Source organism: Hemibagrus wyckioides, linkage group LG25 (assembly GCF_019097595.1).
Source record: "Hemibagrus wyckioides isolate EC202008001 linkage group LG25, SWU_Hwy_1.0, whole genome shotgun sequence".
Lineage (NCBI taxonomy): Eukaryota > Metazoa > Chordata > Actinopteri > Siluriformes > Bagridae > Hemibagrus > Hemibagrus wyckioides.
Genome location: NC_080734.1, coordinates 17,193,695 through 17,210,133, shown reverse-complemented (window position 1 = coordinate 17,210,133; position 16,439 = coordinate 17,193,695). Strand labels below are relative to the sequence as shown.

Below are 16,439 nucleotides of genomic sequence, written 5' to 3'. Positions count from 1 at the left end.
ACACTGAATACATTATTCTCTCAGATATTATATCAAGCACACACTTAAGAAATGACACAACTATAGCTTACACTTTAACTGCTCTCTCACTCTTTCTCTTTCTTTCTCACACTCTCTCTCTCTCTCTCTCCCTATATCACATCTCTGTCTCACTCTCCCTCCCTTTTTTCTCACTCTCTCGTGCTCTCTGTCCCCCCCTCTTCTCTCTCACTATCTCTCTCTCTCTCTACCTATATCACATCTCTCTCACTGTCACATCTCTCCCTTTCTCTGTCGTCTCTCCCTCTCTGTGTCCCCCCCTCTTTCTCTCTCTCTCTCTCTCTCTCTCTCTCTCTCACGCTCTCTGCCCCCCCCCACTCTCACTATCTCCCCCCCCCTCTTTCTTTCTCTACCATATCACATCTCTCCCTTTCTGTCATCTCTCCCTCTCCCCCCCCGTCTCTCTCTGTCTCTCTCTCGCTCTCTCTCTCTCTCTCCTCCCCACTCTCTCTCTCTCTCTCTCTCTCTCTCTCTCAATGCCAAATAATGCAGAGGTAAGCTAGTTAGTGAACAGCAGATACTCAGCTATCAGACTGTCCCTGGTGTTGTTCACTGCTCTGTAGTTAAGAGTAGTGAGAGTGAAATTCAGCCAGAGCGACTCCTCACTCATTATGCGTGCCATTCAGCAGTGAGACTCATTCATTCAGTCAGTCTGTGAGCAGAGAAAATCTCTTAATTCATACTCTGGCAAACACTAAAGAAACAAAAGTCTGGACCCAACATTTGCTTGTCCCCGAGGCTTGAGCTTTTTGTTCTGCATCACCGTGTTTACACAATATTTGTTTCAGTGCTGTACAAGTTTATTTACTTGCGCCGTGTTTTTTATGTACATACAAATTGTATCGTGGCCCAATCGCCACACACATGCAGATGAATGTGTGGATGGCAAAAAGCACAACATACGTCATAACCAGGCATAAATAACAAATAGCATAACTATTATAAATAACTACTGATAAATAACAGATGCGGATACGGGCAGTTCTCTATCGGAGTTCTTAAATGAACTCTTGATATGAAAAAATAAAACAACAAACCTAAAAGATGGATATTTACAGACCAGTACACATCAAAGCTGCCTGAGCGCTCAGCCCAGACCGTTTCCAGTCCATCTCGTGTATAGAGTAAGAGAAAAACAATCAGAACTGCAAAAGGAAATGTGTACAGTATGGATTTCCTAGCTAATTTTTGTCAAAAGGATGAAAAGTCTGTAAGAGAGAGCAGAACCAGATTGAGACGGCAGAGAGCCAGAAACCTCAGAGAGACCTTTTCTGATCCCTCGGTGTCTCAGACCAAAATGTCCCCCCCTCTCTCTCTCCACGCTCCACGTGTCTTGGAATCGTCTGATCATGTTGTTAACACACTACAGGTTCTAATAGATGTGCTGTCCTTGGTAAGGTAAAAGGATGATTATATTTACTTTAACTGAATAAACATGTTATGTTTGAAGGGTCGAGAAGCGACTCAGTCGATCAGACGAATCATCATGCGGACGGACTTGAGTGAGTAGAAGCCTCCTCCGTAATCAGCCCAGAAGATCCCATCCTGGAACTTGCTGCGGTACACGCCTCCAGGGTACCACACACCGTTCAGATTAGTCTGCCCACATGCGTTGTACCACCAGCCACCTTTGTGGAAGTGAGCACAGTTTCCTGCTGCAGGGGGACGAAAACAAAAGCGAGAGACAGATGAGAACAATTCTCTGACCATGTGGCATGCATCTGATGCCTGATGGCATGCATCTAAACTATTCTGTACCTGTGAAAGAGTCCTTGTCACGGTCCAGCGTGGTGAAGGGTTTGCCGTTGTGGCTGGTCAGCGAGTCTCCGGCGTTCCCCTGGTAGGTGCCCAGGCGCAGACGGTAGCCCTCAAGCTCGGGTTCCAGTCGAAAGCTGCTATACTCGGCGTAGACCTTCTTCCCTGACCAGTCTTCCAGTTCCACCATCAACCTGTAGTCTCCCTGTTTAGCCAGGTTGTAGATGTTCTCCAGCCCAAGCCAGTACTCACCGTCTATATTCCCAAAGCCTTTCTGTTTGAGAAAGAGTGCAGCAACGATAGAGCTTTAATGTTTATTCTGTTCTTAGTTTAGTTTATTGGCTCGTTACACAACGGCGTGAGAATGTGCACATGCTGGAATGGGTGTGATTTCTGTCCTTTAGTGACCAGTTACATCATTCGATGATTGTGTGATCTTTACTCGTGAGTATGTACACACACGGCCCTGTTGTGTCTTGGAGGTTCCTAGGACATCTTTGCGCATCTAAATAAAGACATGCTCACTGACACACTCGGGCATATCAGGCGTTTTCAGGCGTAATTGAGTTTTTCCACGGATTTCAGCAGCTCACAGAAGAAAATGGCTCTTTTCCACTCAGCCATCCAGCTGGATTGAATTGTATTCATGAGCCATGGCACTCTTGAAAGAATTCTTTTGGTTTCTTTGCTTAAAATGAATTTGCTTGGGAATTGCTTGGTCTGGCTCTCTGTCTCTCTCTGTCTCTCTCTCTCTCTCGCTGTGTGTGTGTGAGAACATGAGGGTTGAGGAAAATTGTGTTGTGGTGAGATTGGTAATCATGTTTGGTTTCTCCCTGCACACACTTTAGCGATTGGTTTAATCTCATGTGTTCCTTTATTTCCGTCGACTTCACTAAGTTCCTGATAAAGCTGTTTTCTGATGAATGTTGATATTCGGTAAGGCGTGTTTACTCCTGTTTACGTCTCCAAAGCTCTTGGTGGTTTCTTCCCCCCCTTTATGCATTCCTCTTAGTGTCTCACTCATTCACTCGCCTATATCGTTGCCTCAATTTCAGGCCTCTGAGTCAAGGACACTAATGTTTCATCTACACACAATTCTGAGGAAGCTGAGGCCAGGTTTAGGAGCCACTCATCTAGCTAGCTGGATCCTTATGATAGTGTTTGGATTGGCGAAGGACATACTTTCTTCTGCAAGAAACCTTACCTTATAGTTCTCCCAGTTCCTGAAGAAGTTGACCGAACCGTCTTTTCTCCTCTGAAAGACAGTCCAGCCGCCGTTGTCCAACCCCTGCTCACACCAAGCCTGGATCAGCCGGTCACTACCCTCTGTCTTTAACAGGTACATCCCACTGGTGCTGTGTCCTGCCTGCCAAACCTGGTAACAGTCACGGAATGGACCTAAGTGAGAGACCGAGAGAGAGCGAGACAGACACAGTGAGGGACTGAAAGAAGGCAATTATAAGAGAAATGATGAGAGAGGGGATCAGATAAGGAAAGAAGAGAAGAGAGAAAAGAAAAGGAGAGGAGAGAGGAAGATGGTGTGGAAAAAAATAGAGGGCAAGAGAAGGGGAAAGTTGGAGTTGATGAGAAAACTGAGGGTTCTGGGAGAAACAAGGACATGGTCGGAGAAGGGAAGATGAGAAGGGAGAGAATAAAGGAGGGGTAGATGGAGACGTTAAAGGAAGCAGTGAGAGAGGGAGACATGGTGAAAGAGTGTGTGTGACCTTAGTTAGACAAGTCTGAGACTAACAAACTGCTCAGATCAGAGTAGTGACTCACACACACACACACACACAGTCATTTCACAGTCACCGTTTGTCATTTCTCTGTTTCACACTTCCTTGTAACTAATTTTGCTGGTATTATTTTCTCATCCATTCATTTTCATTCATCCCATTTTCCCCGTAACTTATTGGTTTTATTCCTTTAGAACCTTCTACATGTCTATAAATTGCACATATTCTCCATACATTTTGCAAAATAGACATGTCACAGTCAAACTTTCAATGTAAATAGAAGATAAACACCCGTATGGCAGCGGATGGTATGTATTCCTCGCTATAGACCCACACGTTTCTTATTATAGATTAGCTAGATACTTCGAGATGCTTCACTTTCCAAAAGCTTCTTCAATGTCACCATTTTTGAACAAACTCCAGAAACACCTTCCAGATGTCATAAAAAAAACCTCCTTACTTGGACACTCTTTATTATAAAGTCCTTGGCTCTTCATGGCTGTATTTTTTATATAGATAGAAAATGTTCAACTATTAGGCATCTCGGAGTGGGCGGAGCAAATACGGTGGAAAAAATGTTATGTTTTTCGGACAGATGATAAAGGATCCGAGTTAAATCCTGCCATTTCACCTGATGATCATATTTTAATGCAGCTACTGTAAGCAAGTGCAGCCAGGTTGTTATATTTAAGAGGGGAATAAAAGGCAAAATTGAATGCAAACGAGTGAAATAATCTATCATCAGCTGTTATCAGCTATCTTCCTCTGTAGCTGTGTTCACATTCCCACAGCCAAAACACTGTCCAAGACAACCCGATCGATCAACATTTGCATTCCTGTCTTATTCTTTTCGTAGTGAAATTATTTCCTGATGCAGGAAGGTGAAGCGCTCGTATGACTTGAGTCTCCAGGAGCTCGGAGTCTGAGCGAGGCATGCTTAGCCTACTTGCCTTCTATTTCTCTATCCCTTTCTTTATTTCTCTCTCTCTCTCTGTCGGTTTGTCTTCCTTTCAGCCTTACCTCTTAAGCTAAAATAATCAGTACTCTTTAGCTGAGCCAGGAATAAGATGATAGAGGCCCTCTTGGCAATATGTGGGTTTGCCTGTATGAGGGTCTGTTTCCTGTGCTGAGAGAAACATCTTGAGTAGCCGTGGTCATGCTGAAGCAGCAGGGTGACCCAGCGTGGGCAGAGGCTGTGTGAATGATGTATATTGAGCTCACACAGTCAGGCTTTGTGCCAGACGCTTCTCATCTCGTTTTCACAGCTGTGGTCCGGTCAGACCGTGTGGACCCCCGGAATACACCGCGATCGCTCGGGCACCCTAAGAATGTTACATCCTTATCCGTACTCCTATCGTTTCTCCATAGTGGTCATTTTTCTTTCTGGAAATGTTGGTGCAGTGGTTAGGACTGTGCATGTGTAGCATAATCTGTGGTCTTAACCATATACTTTTAGGCAAAGGATGCGGTCAGTTCACTGGAGGTCTGCTGTTAGCGGTCGGTAGTAAAGAAGCAAAAAGCCAGCATGGCTGAATGTTCTGGAAAGTGATTCACACTGAATTGTAGAGAGATTTGCTGAAGAGCCAGATGGAGGAACAGGATGAGATTTGGGCGGCTCTGCAGCGACTGAAATGTGTGATCGAACTGATAAAACTGGAGCAGAGGTACTTTGTGTGTTAGGTCTTAAAGTGTGTAGCACTTTGTAAAAGAGTGGGGTCTGAAATGCAGCACAGAGCGGTGGAGCGGTCATTCTGCTTTCATTAGTAAAGGTGACGAGAAAGAGTGTGTCAGCTCTCCGTGGTGGACGTATCGTGCCTGTGTAGCAGCTGGTTCTCATTCCTGACTCTCTCGCTGCACCATGCCCTTCAGAGCGCACGAAACCCGAGAGGAGTGTGATTTATGTTTGTGTGCACAGTTTCTTTACATGATGTGCATATGAGCCTTAACGGTCTGATGTCTGATGGAGAGAGTGTATGGACGAAGTGTGTGTGTGAGAGTTTGGGGGATTTTTTGTCCTGTTTCATGTCGTAGCACATTTTCTGCCTTCTCTGTCTCTCTCTTTTATATTTTCCCTTTAATCAAAACACGATCTGGACTAATTTCCTGGAATTTCTGAAATTAACCCATAAAATTAAAAATAAGAGCTTCAGCTCTGTGATTAGGCTTTAGAAGTGAGTGATGACTCGTTCCATTGCTCTTTCTGCACACGGGAACCGTACACTGACTGTGTTTTATCACTCATCCCTATAAAACTAATCACATAGCCCGAAGCCCACATAATGGTCATTTTTCTAGACTGCGAAATTGCTCGTGTCAGAACCCCCCCCCCTTCCCCCACCTCCTCAAAACACAAAAAGTCTATTACCGTCAGAGTTCAGGGTTCCCTGTGGTGCTGGTGGGATGCCCCGAGGGTCAGCGGTCGGAGGGACGTCCATGCGTGAACCACGTGGGAGGGCTCTGTGAATCTCGTTGGTGAAGCGGTTGTTGTTGGCCGGGATGGTCTCAGGCACCACCTGGACCAGCGGTGGCACTGCGGGCAGCTCGTGGCGTCCGAACCCGCGCATGCAGTGCTCTTCCAGCAGGGAGATCAGCACTGACTGGTTGTTAACGGTGCCAGCCAGCGTAGCGAAGCGCAGCTCCAGTTCCTTATAGCGCGAGGCCAGGCGCAGCATCTCGGACGTCACGTTAAGCACCCGGTTTTCCAGCTGCACGAACTCCAGCGAGTTGTCACGCTTGCGTATTATTTCGTGAAGTAGCTGCATGTAGAGCTGTGTGACACGTGAGTTCATGTTGCGTGACTCCTTGCGCAGGAGCTTCATCTCGTTAACCAAGTTGCTGTCCACATCGGTCAGGAGCTGCAGCGTCTCAATCTCGCGACGCTGCTTGGACAGCACTTCCTTCAGGTCAGAGATGTCCATCCGTGTCACTCGATCCTTTTCTGGATCGGGGCCTGTGGCTGAGGCGCAGATAGGTCCTGTGATCTTTTGCTGGGGCACTAAGAACGTGTATGAGCATCTTTTATTGTCGTCCACTGGAGCCCGGCGGCGTCTGGACAGTGGCTCATTGCCTGAGCGACAGCTGCCCAGGGCAGCGAGACAGAAGAGCACCATGCCCAGGTTCCACGTTTCTACTCTCATGGCTGCTGTGCTTCTCCCTCCTCGGCCTCCACCGCCTCCTATCTTTTTCTTTTTTTTTTCTTCTCTCTTTCAGTCCGCCTCTGCACAGACCAGAAGAATGTAGTAATTCACCTAAAACAAAAAATATAGCCATAAATATGCAGCAATACAGCTTTTTTGTGCATTTCACACAATGCTCTCACTGCCACACGAATGCTGTGCTATGTATCTTTAATAGAGTCAGTGCTCTGACTTATATAACGAGTTCCTGTGCTGATGTGTAAACTCTTCCTTCTAGCCGGCTGCTCTGGCTCAAACCTTAGGAGATGAGTCGGGCCCCTCATGCCCTGATTTATCTTTAAATTTTAACCTCTTTTTCAACCAGACACTTTATTTATGCCACGGCTCTGAAGTGATTCATGAATATTTTTGTGCATTCGTCTTCGGTATCTCCACCTGCACTCGTCTCATATCCCAAACCCCCCCCCCCTTCTCCTTTCTTTTCTTCTCTCATCATCACAGTTTAGTCTGTTTACACACTGCACGCTTCATCTGTCTCTGAGGATCATGTCTCTTCACAGTTTTCATGTTTACAGCTAGTTATCAGCCTTTACTGATTCAGTGAGTCGATTCAGTGATTCACTGTTTTTGAGTCAGAGGTGCTAGTGCACAGTTCACACATTTTGCTGCCTTAAATCAAATGCAAAAAGATGATCTATGGCTTTTCTTTTACTTTGCGTCTTTTGTGCACTTTTTCCTCGGGAACCTTGATTTCCGTTTTTCTCCATCTGCTTTTCTGATAAAATAACACACACACCCAAAATGCTCTTGAATGGCTTCTCATCCCTTCTTCATTTTCTATGGTCTGTCGGTCTTGAGTTACAGAGGGCTGAAAAGATCTGTAGGTTTTTATAATTAATCACTTGATGTCTGGCACCTACAGTTCAAGCTGCACCGACCTGCACATAACTGACCCAAGTAGCGCTGAAAGAAACCGATTAATAACAACAATAGAAGGAGAAATAAGCATGCAAGCAGGTAAAAAGAAGAGAAGCGGGACTCAGAAAGAATGAAGCAAGGTGTGGATTTACTGAAAGTGGTGAAAATTAGGCGAGAAAGGCCTGAGAGCAGCATGTGGATGTTGGTGTTGGCCAGTGTGCTAAACAGCATGCCTGGCTCCAGCGCAGGGTTTTTGGGACCAGTAGAGCTTCAGACATCACAGCTAGCTGCTGGCTGTTTTCTCTCTTGAACACATTTTTCTCTCTGGATAATCCCGAGAGACTCGCACAGACGCTGGATCCCGAGACGACGACTTTTTCACAAGTTACTCTGGAGAAAAGCTAACCGCACTCAAATAAAAAAAATATGCGGTGACTCAGAGTTAAGAAAAAAACGTTTACATGAAAATGTTAAGTTTCTGAACACAGCATGATGTCATTGCTTATACTAAACATGATTCGATGATTACCAGATCGAACGATGCCGAGTGAGCGTAATCAGTTCACGCTCAGTTCCTTTCAATCTCACCATGGATGTTGGCACTGATGGGAACGATAACTAGAATATTAAATTTAGTCGATTAACACAGGCATGGTAGAATAGTGCGGTGGTTAAACACGACCTTGTGGGTTTGATTGTCAGCTCAGGTGAGAGTTTGGTGAAAATGCACGCTCAGATCATGTTGGATGAATGAGAACGAGTGTTATTTAATTCAATCAGACAAAACGTACACATTTAAATGAAAAAAGTCTGCTTATACTGTTCATATCTGTTTATTTTTTTTGTCCAGATTAAACGGACTTGGAGGATCACTTCAGTATGTTATCTATTTTCCATTTCTGTGATTCTGTGAGCTTTTATAAGTGCCGAATCCATGTGCCTCAGGTTCGAAATTCAGGGATTTCCGCTAAAGGGAATGTTGGACTTGATGGAAGTTTCAGAACTGCTAATATTTGTGTGTAATAATTGCTAATAATGTAACGTTGCAAGTATTTGTGAGCTAGGATTTTGCTCTGCTTAAATCATGCCGATATACCGCCCCCTGTCTGGACGTCTCGGAGTCTTAATTCCAGCATTTTGAGTCATGCGGTACTCCGTTCCCATGGCAACAGCTTTCCCGTTCCCTCGTGTTCGTCCGAGGGACGTCAGCACCTTCGATCCTCTCTATTAGCAGCTCAGACCTTTGCCAGTTGGGTGTGATCATGTGTTTGTTCCTAAGCCGTAGGTCATGGCCGTCCTCAGCGTGTTCTATTGGGTTTCTGATTCGTAAAGTACTTGACGATGATGTCACCCGGATCATATTCGGGCCCTTTAGAACCGAATCCGTTCGGTTGTTTCTGTTGGGTTCGGCTGCAGAAACATCGGTTATGGAAGCTATTAAAGACATATTCCCATGAGCTGTGTTGTTTCATTTTTTATTTCGTGTTAGAAGACGGATTCAAGGTCTCCAAGACAATATAATTGAAGAAACCGCTATGAAAACAGTGAACCAATCCTGTGGTGGTTTTAAAGGTTCACCACACAAGCCAACAGCTATCTCTTACTGAATCGTGGTTTTTGTCTGCTAGTCATCTGTCGTGAAAATCCCCAGATGACAAATATGTGCCTCGATCCTGGAAATGGAATTTTTGAATCACTTGAAGGGCTTGAAATTTTTATTTCTTTAGTGGTTAGATGGTTTTTTTTTTTTTTTTCACTCTTTTTGACAATAAGGTTCATATAATTATATAGAATTGGAATGAAAAGCCGATCTTTTTGCCAGCAGAGCATTACAGCAATCCTATTTGGTGAAAGTTTTTATAAGTGGTTTGTTTTTTTATATATAAACACTTGTTTTTCTAGTGTAGAAATCGCTGCATCACTACCTACATTTCCTGTTTGGCGGTACTTCATGTAGACATGGTGTACCTCATGCCTGTGCTGCATGTAATGCATTGATGAAAGTGAGTCTGAAGCGAGTCTGTGGATTTTTGTGTAGATGTACAGTCTGGCGTTTCTCCTTCTCCTGCTTTATTACTCGCCTCTCGTTTTACTTGGATGTCAAACACTGGTGTACAGCTGTAGATTCAGTCAGTTGTTTTTGGAGGAGAACAGCTTTTGTCATAAAAAGAAAAACACAAAAGGAGCCTTATGAGGTATGAAGTTTTAGTTGAAAGGTAAATGAGCTCTTTTAAAAGATTAACACGCAGACGAGGATAGAAAAGTTTCCCATATACTGATCTATCTCAGGGGTGCAGCAGTAGTAGAAGAAAATTGTGGCGTGTTTGTGAGAGAGAGGCAGAGAGAGAGAGACGGACAGAGAGAGTGACACAGACATACAGAGAGAGAGACAGGCAGACAGAGAGAGGGACAGACAGGCAGAGAGAGACAGAAAGACAGAGAGAGAGACAGCCACATAGACAAAGAGAGACAGAAAGACAGATTTTGTGTTCTAAAAATAGAGTGGGAAGGGATTTTGGGGGAAGAAAGGTTTTACATATAAATGAAAGATTTTTAAAAATGTGAGCGAAGTTGACATGTATTTGGAAACAGGATTTATGATCTAGAAGATGATGTGATTTTGCTGAGTGGGCGGAGCTTAGGCCATCTGCAGTGTTTCAGATGATGTGGATGCGAGGGAGAGGGAAAAGGTTTTGATGTATATTATGATATATACACTATATTGCCAAAAGTATTCGCTCACCCATCCAAATAATCAGAATCAGGTGTTCCAATCACTTCCATGGCCACAGGTGTATAAAATGAAGCACCTAGGCATGCAGACTGTTTTTATAAACATTTGTGAAATAATTGGTCGCTCTCAGGAGCTCAGTAAATTCCAGCGTGAAACTGTGATAGGATGCCTCCTGTGCAACAAATCCAGTCGTGAAATTTCCTCGCTCCTAAATATTCCACAGTCAACTGTCAGCTGTATTATAAGAACGTGGAAGTGTTTGGGAACGACAGCAACTCAGCCACGAAGTGGTAGGCCACGTAAACTGACGGAGCGGGGTCAGCAGATGCTGAGGCACATAGTGCGAAGAGGTCGCCAACTTTCTGCAGAGTCAATCGCTACAGACCTCCAAACTTCATGTGGCCTTCAGATTAGCTCAAGAACAGTGCGCAGAGAGCTTCATGGAATGGGTTTCCATGGCCGAGCAGCTGCATCCAAGCCATACATCACCAAGTGCAATGCAAAGCGTCGGATGCAGTGGTGTAAAGCACGCCGCCACTGGACTCTAGAGCAGTGGAGACGCGTTCTCTGGAGTGACGAATCGCGCTTCTCCATCTGGCAATATGATGGACGAGTCTGGGTTTGGCGGTTGCCAGGAGAACGGTACTTGTCTGACTGCATTGTGCCAAGTGTAAAGTTTGGTGGAGGGGGGATTATGGTGTGGGGTTGTTTTTCAGGAGCTGGGCTTGGCCCCTTAGTTCCAGTGAAAGGAACTCTGAATGCTTCAGCATACCAAGACATTTTGGACAATTCCATGCTCCCAACTTTGTGGGAACAGTTTGGAGCTGGCCCCTTCCTCTTCCAACATGACCGTGCACCAGTGCACAAAGCAAGGTCCATAAAGACATGGATGACAGAGTCTGGTGTGGATGAACTTGACTGGCCTGCACAGAGTCCTGACCTCAACCCGATAGAACACCTTTGGGATGAATTAGAGCGGAGACTGAGAGCCAGACCTTCTCGTCCAACATCAGTGTGTGACCTCACAAATGCGCTTCTGGAAGAATGGTCAAAAATTCCCATAAACACACTCCTAAACCTTGTGGACAGCCTTCCCAGAAGAGTTGAAGCTGTTATAGCTGCAAAGGGTGGACCGACGTCATATTGGACCCTATGGATTAGGAATGGGATGTCACTTAAGTTCATATGCGAGTCAAGGCAGGTGAGCGAATACTTTTGGCAATATAGTGTATATATATATTTGTATGCACTGGATCTAAAAATCTAAAAAAAAAAAATTGGCATGGGTAACAATGTAATGAATGACGTACAAATATTCTTTGGTGTTAAGAGTACTCTGAAATGGGCGTGTCTTTAGACAGAAGAGAAACACACACACATGCTGGTAGAGATGATGCAGAGCTCAGAAAGACGCACTGGGTCATTCAATCATGAACTGCTCTCTTTCTCGTAATTAAATTAATGTCTCTTAGTTAAATGCTCTTCTGAGTAACTGGTAATAGAATGAACAGTCCCACCAAACAATATTAAGCAGTCCTCATGTAAGGAAATAATAGACAGTTTAATTTCTCGGCAGCTTCTTGGGCTCATTTATCGTTTTACATACTCAGTGTTTCTGTTCGATTCGAACCCTGGCGTGTGATTTTGCTCTCGTTTTTGCCTAAGCAAGTGAACTACGCAGCACTCGGATTCAGGTGCAGGACAAAGTAACGGCTCCAAGTCACACTCCTGCACGGTCCGAGCGCAGCGAGAGAGCGATGGTGAAGCGAACCGTGTGGAGATAATCGGACATCATTCCGAGCCGAGCGAAGCTCAAACTGAGCCAAAGCACAGAACACCATGTTTTAAACGTTGTGTAATTGTGCAGGAATATAATGAGTTCTTTCTGCTCTAGATGATTTTATTGTTTGTTTGCACACGTTTCAATTTCTCGCTTGCTTTTTTTCCGTCACGTTTCTGATTAATAAATGAAGGAGTTGACGCATGGGGGTTTTTCAGCTCTACTCGAACCTCGCAGCCAACTCTGGTTTGTTTAATCCTGTGCAGTAATTGTTCATATTTTGCTTATAGATGTGAACGTTTCCTCACACTCTCTTACAAAAAGCCAAACATCTGCATTTCTCAAGGCATCGAGCAGGATAAATCCAGTTACTGAAATTGTCATTAAACCCGATATTCCGTTATTCAGACTACATATTAGACTTTGGACGAATATGTATTTGCAGAATAAGTTGTATTTGATTAATAATCCTTAAAGCTACTGTTATTTAGATTTGTGTATAGCCATCTACAGGTGCACTTATAGGGCTTGATAATGAAACGTGGTGCATTGTGGGTGGGTTTATAGTAATGCAGGTGATGTACTGAATACTGAGACGTTACTGCTGCGTATAGTTCCTGATTTTTGCTATAAGAACGTAAGATATATACGAGTTTTTCCTCAGTTATAGCAGTTCTAATTCCCCTGCACTGTACCTTTGAGCCTGAACCACTTATGATGATCATCTTCTTCAACTCAAAATTTCATCTAATTTATCCAAACACACACACACAGCATGATTATGTTCTTGTCTACCCGCTGATTTTTGTGTGATCACACACACACACCTGAGTTATTGCTGACAGCTCAGGAGCTAGAGCCATGTGGATGAGCTTTGTTTATTTATATACTAAATGTATTTCCCAGCCTTTAAAATAATATCAGAGATTTCCAACATCTGGCCATCAGATTTTCCACAAGATGAGTCTTTTGGGATGGGATAGGATGAGATGGGGTGGACACACACACACACAGACAGTCTCTCCTGGACAAAAGGAAAAAGTAAGAAAGCTGAAAGAGAAGCCTAGAGGACAGGAAGATGGAACAACCGTGAGAATAAAGTTGTAAGGGAACATATGGTGAGAAATAAAACTGTTTTATTTTTTCTTCATGAACCCTAACTTTAACTTTTAGGAGATAATACAGAACACACACACCCTCAGTATGGCAGCAGTTAGTGAACATTTCTCGCAGGGCCGGAGAACAGGAAGCTTCAGCATGAAGGTCTTTCACTTGGAGGAAACACTGACAAAATGAAGGATGGCAGGAGAGAGAGGGAATGTGGGGGTGGAGGGTTTTGGGTGGAGCAAAAAAAAAGAGGCTCAAGAGAGCCGGTCAGCATTCTCTTTTCTCTTTTGTTGCGTATCGTAATCATAAGCTTTAATTTGAATAAAGTGTAGGAGGGAAATCGAGTTTGGCAGAATACAGAGAAGAGAGAAGGAGAGTGCGATGTGATGAATTTATGGACTGTGAAAATGGGGCACTCAAGAGCTTTAACCGGGTTTGGAGTCTCAGCACTCAGAGCTAAAGATGAGGACAAATTGAAAAGTCTTCATTCAGCACACCATAGCCTTACAGCAGGCCAATTACTTCAGTTCTGGAAAGCTGTGAATTTTGGCCAAAGTCTCCTGCCAAATAGAACGGCTTGAAACATGCTGTCAAAAGATTGGCTTTTCTAATCACTTTCAGTGAGCTGTTGAAGTCATTGGCGCTTACCAACCCCCAGATGATCTAGGGTTACAGATTAAGCTGTGTGTGTGTGTGTGTGTGTGCGCGTGTGTGAGAGCAAGCTTTCCAAATGTTTACAGATGAGTATTGACCTAGCCATGTAAGAGGTTGTGGCATGTGTGTAGTGTAGTCATGCATGTCATGTTGATTCTGATTTAAGAGAGCTGTTTGTGTGTGTGTTTATTTTGAACCCATGAAGTTATACCGTATTTGGTAAAAAAAAAAAAAAAAAAAAAAGTTTTGTGGTAAAAACACATCTTGTGTTTCAGCTTTTCTTTGGTAGGACAAGAAAACAGCAGGAAAAAAAAAACATGAATGATTTGCTTTCTCTTTCCTTGCATTTGCTGTATTTCTTAAGGAAGCACTAGAGAAAGTGTGTTCTGATCAGGAACCGACATACAGCAGGTTACTCACACTAACACTCAAGCTTAGAAATGTTTATAAAAATGACATGACCTGCCTGCTCTGTGTTTATGTGCATGCTTTTTACAGCTCTCGCAGGGCACATGTGTGTTCTTAACCTTTCACATTCGGCTCATTTTGACGTGCATGGTTAATAAAACGGGGTTAACAGTATTCGGTTTTAACCTCTGGACCCTCGGCGCGAGATTCACCACCTTCGTGTTTGAGAACATCATAAACACCAGGGCAGAGTGTTCAAAATAAACTCTTACAATACAGGAGAGTACACTAGAATACACATGGATATACACACTGAATATCAAATAACCGGGGGTCGCTTGGGTCCGGGCATGGTTACATGAGGAAGCGGTTAGTGTAAAATGACCTTGTGTCTTTGGTGGGTTTATTTGCCTTTAAAAAGAAGAGGCTTTTATGAATGGAGTCCTTTATCCCTGTCTATAACAGTAGAGGAGCTCTTTGTACACAGAGCCACCAAGAGAGATTTGCCCAGATCTCAGCACGTCATCTATATGCAGAAATGCAGATAAGGGGGTATATGATATTCCACACCATAAGAACACACCAGCGTTTCCGTTTATACACTGAACAAGAGTTGTTGGATACTTAAAATGGCTGCAGAGTAAGAATAATAAAACACATCCCAGTAATACACACAGCATCCAGTCCCAAAGCAAAAACAAAAGCCCAGCCGGTGGGAGACGAGGCTTTCTGCACCCGTGACCTAAACATGCTTCTTCTGGTTTGATGCTTAACAAAGCAAACAATCTCTTACATTCATCCACATCAGCTTGTTTTCCCTCCAAGGCTCCCCAGACAAGAGCGGCGAAGTTCTCTGAATAATTTCCCCTCTGCTTTTTCTCGTCTTTGAGAATTTTTTTGGGGTCTTTGATCTTGCCCTAGTTCTGCCTCGCTGTTATTTTCTCAAGCAGGGCAACTGCTGTAATGTTAGCCCCATGACCTTCTGAGACGCGACCCGCTACTCGGTCACCCTGAGTGAGAGCACAATATGAGAGAGAGAGAGAGAGAGAGAGATGCACCTGAGAACTTCATTCGTAGAAAACAACAGCGGCACTAAACACGTGAAGAGCAGAGAGAAAGGAAGACAGCGGCTGAGAGAGAGCGAGCGAGTAAAAAAACAGAGAAAGAAAGCGGACAAAATGAAAAAGTTGTGTGAAGGGAAGTGAAGCAATGCACTCACTTTTAATCCCGGAGCTTTGTGCAGCGTGATCTCTCTCTGCGTGTGTGTGTGTAGATGTTCTTGGAGCTGGATCAGGTCTTCTGTTTGGCTGTCAACTCACAGTGTCCAACGGTCTGTGCAAGTCCTCAATGCTGCGCTTGTCTCGCATATCCCCACGCCTGAGGCCTCCTCCGCGCCGGAGCTCTCTTCCCAGAGACTGGAGGCGGCGGCGAGCGTCTGCGGCTCTTCAGCGGATCCGGAGCCAAGACATGGCTGTGGAACTCCCAGCTGTGTTCTGGAGTCTGAGTCGCCCTCAGACACCGCCTCTGTTTTTCAGAAAGGATGGGGAGGTGAAGAAGCAGTGGCAAAGGAAGAGGGGAGGGGAGGTAGGACAGAGGGTTACACGGGTCAGGTTTTTGTTTTCTTTTCCTTCTTTCTTTTTTAAAATTGAAACGGAAAAGTCAAGAGTCAGAGAGTTTCGACTCCCGTTTAATCATTGTTTTCCGGAGAACGAGCAGGAAATAGAGGCACGTCCGAGTGAAAACACTGATGTTTTGTATAACGTGAGCCAAAAAGGTGAGATATTTGACATATGGTGCGAATCAGAGTTAGTTTTTGTCAGCTGGCTGTGTTTCAGTTGATAGGTTGCAGGCTAGATTTCAGCAGCGTTGCCTAGGGCCAGAAGGGATTTTCTGCGGTCTTTCACAGACGTTATGTAATCTGTGCATGCATGGGTCTGCATGGTTAAAAGTTTGTGCTCAGGTTTTACTTTTTAAACGAATCACAGCCTCTCTGCTGAGCTGTGATGAGACAACTCGCTCTATATCTTTTAACCGAGCCAGTCTGCTCACACTGATTTCTCATCACCGAGATTTTCATGACCGAAACTTTCAGGAAAACCCACTGCAGTAGTGTTACAAAAACTTTACTGGGAAAATAATTGTTCAACTTTGTCTTAAGAACTACTGGAGTA

The 16,439-nt window shown here is 44.3% G+C and overlaps 2 protein-coding genes across 4 annotated transcripts in view; one reads left to right on the top strand and one right to left on the bottom strand.

Annotated features, from left to right (window-relative positions):
• Positions 1-16,439, top strand: part of ralgps2 (Ral GEF with PH domain and SH3 binding motif 2) — a 127,738-nt gene that overhangs the window by 91,357 nt on the left and 19,942 nt on the right. The gene's annotated exons all lie outside the window — the stretch shown is intronic.
• angptl1a (angiopoietin-like 1a) lies at positions 818-15,785 on the bottom strand. Its single transcript, XM_058379432.1, has 5 exons — positions 15,488-15,785; positions 5,896-6,778; positions 2,999-3,192; positions 1,798-2,068; positions 818-1,694 (listed from the first exon to the last, which is right to left on the bottom strand). The coding sequence occupies exons 2-5, from the start codon at positions 6,665-6,667 to the stop codon at positions 1,504-1,506; spliced, it is 1,428 nt and encodes a 475-aa protein (XP_058235415.1). The 5' UTR covers positions 6,668-6,778; positions 15,488-15,785; the 3' UTR covers positions 818-1,503.

What these genes read in the sequence shown, in the direction of transcription:
- angptl1a (XM_058379432.1), bottom strand. Translation starts at nt 6,667, where the DNA reads ATGAGAGTAGAAACGTGGAACCTGGGCATGGTGCTCTTCTGTCTCGCT. An exon ending in GGGAACCCTGAACTCTGACG is followed by an intron (nt 3,193 to 5,895) that starts GTAATAGACTTT and finishes TCTCTCACTTAG; the next exon opens with GTCCATTCCGTGACTGTTAC. An exon ending in GGAACTGGGAGAACTATAAG is followed by an intron (nt 2,069 to 2,998) that starts GTAAGGTTTCTT and finishes TTTCTCAAACAG; the next exon opens with AAAGGCTTTGGGAATATAGA.